The 10361-nt window shown below is 51.3% G+C and overlaps 1 protein-coding gene across 3 annotated transcripts; it reads right to left on the bottom strand.

The window, feature by feature from the left end:
* Positions 1-671: 671 nt before the first annotated feature.
* On the bottom strand, positions 672-9775 carry KIAA0040 (KIAA0040 ortholog). Of its 3 annotated transcripts, none has more exons than XM_056496969.1 (2): positions 9626-9775; positions 672-3853 (listed from the first exon to the last, which is right to left on the bottom strand). In XM_056496969.1, exon 2 carries the CDS (start codon positions 3739-3741, stop codon positions 3409-3411), a length of 333 nt encoding a protein of 110 aa, XP_056352944.1. In that variant the 5' UTR covers positions 3742-3853; positions 9626-9775; the 3' UTR covers positions 672-3408. The 3 variants fall into 3 exon arrangements, with proteins under 3 accessions (XP_056352944.1, XP_056352945.1, XP_056352943.1); XM_056496970.1 differs by lacking the exon at positions 9626-9775 and adding an exon at positions 8802-9331; XM_056496968.1 differs by lacking the exon at positions 9626-9775 and adding an exon at positions 4683-5195.
* Positions 9776-10361: the final 586 nt, after the last annotated feature.

Raw genomic sequence — 10361 nt, 5'->3', positions numbered from 1 at the left:
CTAACCTAGGACTCTGGAACTATCCTTTCGCCTTGCAGCTAAGGCTACCCAAAATCACCTTGCCCTGAATCCAGTGTCTAATACCTGGAGAGAAGAAGTTCCTTTCTTCTCCAGGAAGTGGGCCTCTGCCATTTCTAAGCTGCTCATCATTGCGGTCCTGCACTCCTCTTTCACCAGTCTCTTCCGGTGGAAATAAGCTTGCCCCAGCTTTGCAGGCAAGGGACAGCTTGGTGCCTCACCTGGCTGAGAAGCAGGTTTTTATTTTCTGTCCTCATGGAGGCAGAGTTCCGTAGTGTAGGATTTGGAAAGGCTCTGCCCAGCAAGCTGCAGAGGCCAAGAAGTACTTGTCTGATCAAAACCAACTGGGGTTAATTAGTCTGTGCTGCTGATCCTCTGTAAGAATAAACAACACTGCAGCCCACCTCCCACAGCACAAACACACCTTTTTTTCTTCCCACTATTTCTTGCCCTTGGGTAGAGTAGCTTGGCTGTGCTCATTAATAAAGCAAGGCCATTAACCTGATTAAGTTAAGCTGTTTCTTTAAGAAAACATCTCTAAACTGTACAGTTGGCTCCAGGCAGACTGCACAGCCTCTGCTGCTGAGCTATCCCTGTCTCCTATCTAGGGCCAGGACACAGGTACAAGAAAGAAAATGAACAAGAGATTGAGATACAGTGTTTGTTTGCAGTTCAAGAGTCATTTATTTTTGGTTTTAAAAAAGATTGCACAGAATTTGTTTTGTTCCCTGTTGCATGGACTTGTTCAGGAAAATGGAAGGTTGACACTGAAATGCAGATGTGGGAGGCAGGGCTGGGGTGTCTGCAGAGCAGGGACCGTGCAGTGGACTTTCTGCACGGTGCATCTCTGCCCCCTTGGTAATGCAGGTCCTGCAGGGTTGCTGCTGCCCAGCTGGTGTGTAACAGGTTCTAGTGCACCTCAGGCTGTTGCTGCTCTTTTGCTTTTCCCTCCAGAAGCAGCTGATTCAGTGCATGGTTTGGCTCAAGCAGCAGATACCACAGAAACCAGCCCCCGTGCTTTAGGGAGTGCAGAGGCTCAGACTGGTTGGATGATCAGGGCAGGGTTGTAGCCTGGTCCCTCCCTGCCCAGCCCAAGGGTGGTTTGAATGATGATTTTGAGGAGCTCTTGAAATTCAGATCTAGCTCTGAACTCCCCAAAGCCTGGATTTGGAGATGTGTGTGATACAATGCCCACATTTTCCTAGCAGTTCTCTGGTTCTTGCAGGAATTGACTGCCCTCACCTGAAGAGTTACGCGCTATGCTTTCTGCAGAAAAGCCTTCCTGCAGGAAGCCCTACAAAGCCTGGCACCTCCACACCAGGTAGGCTGTACTCTGACAGTGCTTGCTGCCTCCATGCCCTGCTAGCCTGGCTAAGCCTCTGGCCTCCCATCATGTTCCCTTTACTCTGATTTTTCTTGGTTTCCCCAAGCAGCACCACCCTGCCTCCAGGGCTGCTCATGCCTCTGGATCACAGCACCTGCATGGGGCTCTTTTGGCCACCCTGTGAGTGTGGAGTCAGGAGGGCTGAGAAAAGTACCTGGATGGGGAAAGGAGGGAATGAAGAAGGAATAATACAAGTGAAATGCTAGTTCTCCAAGATCTTGGCTAGGAGCTTGGGATAGAGATCAGAGCTATGTCTGGGTTTCCTAGCACAGCATGTGGCAAATCCGAATTTTTATACCATTATATGTTGCTTCCTGTTTTGGAGCAGAAGGAGTCAGTAATTTCAATTGTGACAAAGCAAACTGGAAAATAAGGCACATATGGGGTCAATTTAAATGGCTGTGTGAGGAGGAGCTCATGCTGTTCCCAACACAGCCACACACAGCCAGACCCTGTGGCACAATGTCTCCATCATTGTTCTGCTTGCATCGGACAAAACAGGCTGTGCTGGGACCCAGTGGCACAAGCAGCTGCTTCCAGCCAGTGGCTTTGTCCTCCAAGTGAGGGAAAGGTGGCATCACCCTTGCCTGGGCTGGAAGCACCTGTGCCCAGCAGTTCTGACCAGGCTTGCCCATCTGGGTTTTGCTGCTTATTCCACAGATGCCTGTCTCTGGCTGGCAGCTCTGGTCTGCTCCAGCAACTTAAGAACTGGAAGAGAAGACATCCAGTGTACAGACAGGGCAAAACCCAGATGTGATGAGGTTTCTCATCACACACATGCATCCCTCAATGCTAAAAGACAAGGGGGAGACAGAACCTGGTGCGGCCGAGAGTGGGGAGCAGAGGAGACCCCCCAGCTCAAGGGACATAAAGGAACACAAGCCAGAGCAGGGCAGGTGGGAAACAGAGCAGGAGAGAGAGCTGTGTCTGGTCCTGTTAGCTGCTGGCATCAGCTGGGGCAGCACATGCTTATGGGTCTGTGTCTGACACATGGCACGAGGGCAGCAGGGAGAGGTGATGGCTGAGTGTGCCAGGAAACCAAGTCTGCTGCTTCAATACTGCTTCCATGTGCCTGGCTCCACTCCAGAGGGGCCTCTGGTCCTGCTCTTCTTTAGTAGTCATTCAATAAATAACTCTAATGCCTGTAGCAAAGCTCTTACACAGCCTCAGGCTATGTTTCTGCTCTTGCAGTAGCATGGTGGGCTCTTTAATGTGTATAAAACAGTCTTTCAAGGAATGTGTTAAGTGCTGGTGCAAAAGGGCTGGTTTGGCAGCCTCCTCTCTCTTTCCTGCCTCTAGCCTATGTGGTAAGGTGTCCTTCTGCTGTGCTGCCTTAGGATGGTGCCTGAGGTCTCCAAGGTTGGGCTGAGGGCATCTAGCTTCAGTCACTTCAGCCAAGTGACTTTGGTTTGGTAGCCTGGGAGATGGCACATCTTCGAGCTGTGGGGTAACTCGACTTTGTGTCTTCAAAGGGAGTTGGATTTGGACGGAGCCTAGACAGTGAAGCTGTGCCATCTCCATGGCAGGGCAAGCAAACAAGGTGTGTGTGCCTGCTTCACTCACAGCTGTCTATGTTGCGAAGGGGGAGCATGCAGGTGGCTTGGTCTTTGGGTGAATGCTGTTCTGAGCACCTTTGTCAGTGCCTCAGCGCGTGTGCTTGCAGGTGAGTGAAAAAGGAGAGCCTCGTACCCCCTTTGCTGTGTGCCAGCCCCACGTGTGTGCACTGTGCTCGTGGCAGGAGGTACGTAGGACCCGGTGGCAGGTCACCCTTGTGCTTGCACCTGTCCTTTGCAGGAGTCTCTGCCCCGGGGCATACTGTAATGGTGGGGGAAAAGAGGCTTGCACAACCTGTACCTGACCACCTTGTTTTCTGTTGGCCCTTCCTCAGCCTCTGTTGAAAATCACCACAAGTGGCAGCAGCTTTGGTATCTCCTCACCCCTCCTGGTGCACAGGTGAAAGGAATGGTGGCATCTCAGGGGAGAGGACCTGAACACCCTCCTGTCTGCTAGATAGGCAAGGAGGGTCTCTTGTCCAGCAAGAGCAGCTTGGGCTGAGCCGAGATCCACAGGTCCTCTTCATCCTGTTTCTTCTTCTTCTTTTTCTTCTTGCTCCTCTCAGCATGCAGCTGCCCATTGCTGCTGGAGCCACCTTTCCTTGTGCTTTCTTTCCTCCGTCTGCAGAAGCAGCAGTGGCAGCAGATGAAAATGAAAGCAATGAGGACAACGAAGGGTAGACCCAAGAGTACAGCCAGGCAGATGGTGTTGAAGATGCCTTCCTCATGCTTGGAACGGATGAGCTCCAAGATGGAATTAAAAAAAGAGCTGATCTTCTGCTGCATGTCAGCTCCTGAGTAGGCTGCCTGTGCTGCTCCCTCTAGTGGAAAGGCACCTTGAGATGTGTTCGGCTCCTGTAAGCAGCTAGTGGGCTCCACAAGAGTCCTTGGATGGTGCCTGCAGAGACAAGAAACCACATGGATCAGGTGCCTGCTCCCTCAGCAGTTTTCCCCATGGAGCTGCCAGAACAGCCTAAGCCTCAGCAGGGAAGATGTCTCCTGCCTTGGAGGGGCCTGGAGCCATGGGGGATGGACTGTGCTGCCTACTATGTCCCTGTCGGTTTCTTCATCTGAGAAACACAGTCTCCTATCTCCTGGGATTTGTTCTTGATGGTGGGGATGTGTGAGGAGGGCTTTGAGTATCCCTACTTGTGTTGGAATTTAGCCAAGCACAAATCCTGCCCCTTTGGATTTACACATCAGCTCTTGCTGAGCAGTCACAGCATGGAGCTCTTATTAGTCCTCTGCAGGGCTTGTTTTGTAGCAGATGAAATATTGTCTGCGGGAGAAGCTTTCCTGTCTAGGAAAGGACTTGCCTGATCTAGGCCAGTGACCATTGGAGAGACACAGTACTGCCACAGGAGCCAAGACTCCACATGTCACAGGTGGAGTCACATCCCTCCTTATTCCCAGTTGTGGGATGGGGTATCTTTGGTCAGACTGTTCCTCAGGGTCCATGGTCTGGGATGGGCAGCACAGAGGCAGGGTCTGTTCTTGCTGTACCTCAGGCACCACCAGCAGGTTTGGTGTGGTACTTGTGGCTAAACCACCTGTATTTTGAGTGAGGACTGTGGTCAGTAGGATTCACAGGTGATGCTCAGTTGGTAGAGTCCAGTGAGCAGCCCTACCCACAGCTGCTTCCCTGTGCCTTGGGCTGGCCACAAAGGCAGCAGCAGGGGAGGATAAGGGTTGGCTGGGATGGAGGACTTGCTGCTGCTATGCCTCACCTGGGAATTGCTCCAAGGGTTTGGGTAGGGCTGAGAAGCATTTCTGAGGCTTGACGTAAGGTTTTTCTCTTCCCTCTGGGAGGGAGAGGTGCTGCTGAGTGCCAGGGCTCTCAGGGAAGTCTTCCTGCAGGGGCAGGGAGCTGCTGCTTCTGCTCTTATCTTTCTTCCTCTCCTGTGGCCAGGCAAAGCATCTGAGTAGAGCAGGGGCCTTTGTGCTGCAAGTTGGCAGTTCTGGTTCAACACAGGGGTCACTAAATTGGAGGTTGTACAGATGAAGAGCTGGCAGGGGCACTATCAGGCTCCAACACCCTATTTCACCCTTGCACGACATTTTACAGCAGTGTCTTTACCAGCCTTTGGGATTCAAGCCCCCTGCAGCCTCTTGAGGGAATGCTTAAATCCCTATGTGCCTAGGAGGGGAAACTGAGGCACAGTAAAAGGAAAACCAACACTTTCAGGTAACAAAAACTTGAGAGGTACAGCCTGAACACCAAAGGTATCCTAGAGGGGCTGTTCCACTTGTGCTCTGTGGCACTGACTCCTTATCTTTCCTTCTGGCAGCTCTCACAGAGCTTGGGGACCTTGAGGGAGGGACACAAAGGGGACTCAGGCTGGTTTCAGCTGAATCCTCCTTGTCTACAGCACTGTCTTTCCTTGCTTTGCATCTCATTTATTATATATTTGGCACCTGCTAAGGGATGCTGTCTTGTATGGAGTGTTTTAGGATCCTCCAGCTAGCATCACTGTGCTCCCTTCTGCCTCACTGTGCCATTACACTCCACTCCTAAAGGAAGATCAGGCCACCAGCCTCGCCCAAAAAAGCAGCCACTGGTCCCACCCAGCCCTAACCACAGCTCTCATGATGCTGCTTGGGCAGGAACTCCTGGGCAGCCCCCAAAAATCAGCTCTCAAGGGAAAACCTGCCTTCAAAAATGATGTCCTGGGACCTACAAAACTGTACAGCGTCTTGTTTCACTGGTCTCCCTTGGCTGCTGGCTTTCAGACCTGACTGTCAGTACCTTAAGAGCTGAATCCCTCAGCATAGATGCTAAGCTCACTATTTGGGATTCATAAATGCTCAGATTCTGTTAAAAATAAGTGGCTTATCTGTGTCCCTCAGAAACAGACTGACCACAGTGGATTTATTGTTTCAATCTGCAAAAGCACACAGTTGAGATGGCCCCAATTACCTGGTGGTTTCTCTTTTGAACATGAATTTCTCTGGGTGCCTTTCAAAAAAGTTCTCATTTGAGATTTTCCAAATGAAATGCAGTGCTATCGGAGGTGGTTTTGGCTTTGGCTGGAAGAAGTTTATTATTATTATTACTATTATTATTATTATTACTGGATTTTTGTCCAGTCTGCTGCATCAAAACTGGCTGTTCCTCACATTCCCTCATTCCATGACTCAACAGAAATATCATCAATATCCCCACCTTAGAAATCATAGGCTACCACTCAGAGACTCAAATCCCAAACAACCTCTTCTTACCCCCTGCGTGGAGCCAACTGGGAGCACCCCGGATCTGCTTTTGCTCACAGGGGGAGATAAGCGAGAGCCACTTCTTAAAGCCTGCTCCCTGTCCTGACCTTCATCTTTACCTAGGTCTTTTTTTGGGGGGCAGATGCAGTAAAGGTTACATTGCAACATAAATAAACAGAGCAGCTTTTCTCAGTGCAATTATCCAAGTGATGCAGGTTTGCCACTTATCCATAACCATCCTGACAGCCCATTGTCCAGACAGGAATACAGGATGCCTATGATACACTAGACTCCAAAAAAGAAGTAAAAAACCCAAACAACAACTGCCTTAATTTCAGACAAAACAGGATGTACCGTTTTATTCCTGCATTGAACTGCTTTATATTTATTGCCTCTAAACTTCTGGGGAGGGAAGGAGGGCTGGAACTTCCTTTTAAACTTGTAATTAATTGTTTGCGAAGTTAAAAAGAACAGGGAGGGAAAAAAAAAAAAAAGCAAAGCCCTTTGAAAAGTTTCCACTTTAAACTAGAACTGAATGCATTGCAGAGGCCCTGGCTGATTGTTGCTGGGAAATGTCCAGCTGGGGACGTGTGGCCACCCTGGGCAAGCTGAATGTGCACCCCATGGAAGGAGAAAGTGGAGGTACCTGCCCCTACCCTGATCTAGCAGCACCCAAATCCTAGGGCCATCCTCCAGCATGGCCATGCAGCTGGTTTCCAAATGCCTTTTCTTTATGGCATTGCTTTTTGTTTTGAGGATGAAGTGATGTCTGTGTGCTAAATAATGGGGTTTTTCAGTTTCATATTAAAAAAATGGGGAGGAAGGGAAAGTAGAAAAACTGATGTGTTTGGAAGCAGCAACTCCAAGGGCAGAGGGGTCACTCAAGGCCACCCACTGCCAGCTGAAAACCTGAGTGCACCACGAGGAGCTGCATTTAGTAAAATCCTGCTCAACTTGGTGTGACATCTCCCCTTAGAGAGGGGATGAACATGGAGAGCTGCTTACATGCTGTGGTCCAGGATGGGTGTGAACAATTTGCTGCAAGTATGTGGAGCTGCCATTGGGAGGTCAGCTGTTTTTTGGGTCAAGATATGGGACCAAAAGATAGGGCCAGGGAGGTACTGGGAGACAGGGCTGTGTCTCGGAGGGCTGTGAAGCATCCTGCTCAATGAGCTCTTTGTTTTTGGGCAGCCAGTGCTAGCAGAGCCAGGGAAAAGCTGACATGGAGACTTGCCTGGGAACTCCTATGGCCAGGGATGGATGGCTCCAACTGATGGTAGCTCTGCACAGCAGGGCTTTATGCCACTTGTGTAAGTTTTAATCAACATTGCACATCCAGCATGAAGTTCTTTAATCCACCCTTGGCTTCGAAAGAGCCGATTTGCAAGGGTGGGGAGCATCTGCCACTCCTCTGCAGTTATGGGAGGCTGTGGGTGGAAAACAAGGTCCTTTTGAGGGATAGCTTGCAATGGCACCACAAACCGTTGGCATGCAGGGCTTGCCTGGCTGAGCTGGCGGGGTAAAGGCTGCCAGCCTGCGTGTGGGGAAACCAAAACAGACGGGGTTGCCTTGGCAATGCTAGCTTGTCCACATCCTGTGTGCTGCAGAGCAACCACAGTGACTGGGGATGGAGGTAGAGTTTGCAGAAAAGCTGCAGTTTACTGGAAACTGCTATGCTGTGTCACCATGGCAGAGGAGAGAGAGCTAGAGGTCACTTTGCTAGTTAAGTTCTTCAGGCTCAACCCTCAACAGGCTCTTATGTCTTCATGAAGTTCCCTCCAACCTAATGAAGCTCAACCTGCTCCTGCCAGCTGACATCCCACCTGACTCAGGTAGGAGTGGGGCTGCTCTAAGGTGCTCCCTGCATCCACGGTGAGAGCAGTGGCAGCTCTGGGGGCAACTGACCCAGGTATTTCTGGATTATTTAAACACTGGTGTGCTTTGTGGCCAGCTACAACTCAGGACTTGTGGAGGTGACATGAAATCAACTGACCTACAGCCACTCCCATTTCCTTAATGCAGATGAGACCGCACTTCGTGCGGTTGATGCTAAGGAGTGCAAAGCAGGAATCACATTATTAAACAACCATTTCTGTCTGTTACTGGCTTTATGTCAGCTTTATACCAACTTTCCATTGCAGTTACAGCTGTGGTTTAGGCAGGGAGAGGCTAATTTTTGCTGCAGCCTGTAAGCTCCCTGATCCACCTAGCAGAGACATAGCTATGCTGTCACACGAGTGGCACCTATTTTCCCTGCTTGCACCTGCAGATGTAAAGAAAAACTGGATGAAACCTGACACCGAGGGTGAATAGTTTCCTTAGCAGGGATTGCACATTGCTGTTTCGGAAATGGTGACTAAGAAGGGTTTTGCCTCCGGTCTCCCAGAACTCGGGGCAGGCTACAGAGACCTTCCTCAAACGTAAAGACAAACACCAAAAGCCACCACTCAGCAAACACGACCAGCTGAAGTTTCATCTCATTCCCACCACCATCAAACCTTCATGCCAGAAGCCACGCGTAAATGCTTTCATTCCCTAAAGGGAGTGATTTGGCAAACCACTGATATGGATGTTGGATAACAGGGTTAAAGTGAAACTATTCTGCAAGCCGCTGCCTGGAGCCCACTCGTCCACACCGTCTGCATACGCGCGGCTGCCGTCGGCCCCGGAGCACCGACACTGTGGCCAAGAGATCCGCTCTGGATGCACTGGGAGCTCCTTAGAGCCATGCTGGCTCCTCCAAACTACGGAAAGAGCAGTGCTGCCTCTCCGGGCGGGCAGCAGTCCCCAGCCATGGCCCTTCCTGGGGACGATCACGTGTGGGTTTGGTTACAAAAGGCTCAGGGGGCTGCCAGAGAAGCTGTGCATGCCCTGGAAGTGTTCAGGGTCACGCTGGACGGGGCTTGGGACAACCTCGTCTAGTGGACGGTGGGCCTGCAAGGGGGTTGGAACGAGGTGGTCCTTAAAAATCCCTTCCAATCAAACCACTCTAAGATTCTGTGGTGTTCAAAACGTGTGGGTGCAGCTCGGGTGCTCCAAAACCCCGGTGTCAGGCAGACTGCCCCGGACACACGTCCCCCGAGAGCTAGTCGCTGCTCATCGCTCTTCCCCCCGCCCCGGGCTCCGCGAAGCAGATGATGTGGCCTTAAAAAAAAACAAACAAAAAAAAAGCCCAACCCCCCCACCCAAAAAAACCCCACAACCAACCAACCCCAAAAAAATACCCAAAAAACAAAAAAAACAAAACAAAACAAAACAAAAAAAACCCAAAAAACAAAACAAAACAAAAAAACCCAAAAAACAAAACAAAACAAAAAAAAAAACAAACAAAAAAAAAACAAAAACAAAAACAAAAAAACCAAAAAACTTGGATTTGAGTAACACAGCACCGAGTACAACGTCTGGGGAAGCCCGGCCCCGGGATCCCCTGCCCAGGTACTCCCCCAGATCCCCGACTTACCCCTCGGCCGCGGCCCCGTCCCGCCCGCTCGTCCCGGCGGCTGCTGCGCGCCGGGAAACGGGACGCCCCGTCCCGTGGCGCACCGCCCGCCCGGCCCGGCCCCGCCCGGGGCTGCCCCTGCACCTCCGGCGGGGGCGACACACGCACTGCGGGGCCGCGCAATTTAGGCCGGGAGAGAGGCGGGGACGGGGCACCACCCCCGAACCTGCTGTGGGGAAGAGGGAGGGAACCAAGTTGTTTGGCTCGCCGGGCTGTGGTGAAGCCCAGGTTTTCCCAGAAGTGTTTTTGGGAGACAGCAGCGAGAGGCTCAGGGTGATGGTGCCGCTGCTGTGGTGGGGAGGGCAGGGTAGAGCTCCAGTTCCCTAAGAGCAGTGCCAGGAATACCACCGTGGAGCCTCTCACCTCCACCCAGCACCCCATCACCAGCACCCTGCACGTTGTTCTTGTACTTCCCTGACGCCCGCCCTCCGTCCCTGGAAAGGAGACACTGCAGCCAAGCAGGAGCTGATGGAGCACCCCCAGGGACTGCCCCTGGACCCTGCAGCATCCAGGAGCATTATGGGTGCTCTACAACCGTGGATAATGATGGGTGTTTCAACCTGGGAAGGCACTCCTGGCTCTGCAGGGTTTGGTGGTGGCTTTGGCATTACCGGGTTAGCGGTTGGACTGGATGATCTCAGAGGGCTTTTTCAAATTAAATGATTCTGTGATTCAATGTTTTCAAATTGCGATCCCA

The sequence above is a fragment of the Oenanthe melanoleuca genome, chromosome 8 (genome assembly GCF_029582105.1).
Source record: "Oenanthe melanoleuca isolate GR-GAL-2019-014 chromosome 8, OMel1.0, whole genome shotgun sequence".
Classification (NCBI taxonomy): Eukaryota; Metazoa; Chordata; class Aves; order Passeriformes; family Muscicapidae; genus Oenanthe; species Oenanthe melanoleuca.
The sequence above is the reverse complement of the archived record's forward strand: the minus strand, read 5'-3'. Positions and strand labels throughout refer to the sequence as shown.

What these genes read in the sequence shown, in the direction of transcription:
- KIAA0040 (XM_056496968.1), bottom strand. Translation starts at nt 4,723, where the DNA reads ATGCTTCTCAGCCCTACCCAAACCCTTGGAGCAATTCCCAG. An exon ending in ACCCTTGGAGCAATTCCCAG is followed by an intron (nt 3,854 to 4,682) that starts GTGAGGCATAGC and finishes TTGTCTCTGCAG; the next exon opens with GCACCATCCAAGGACTCTTG.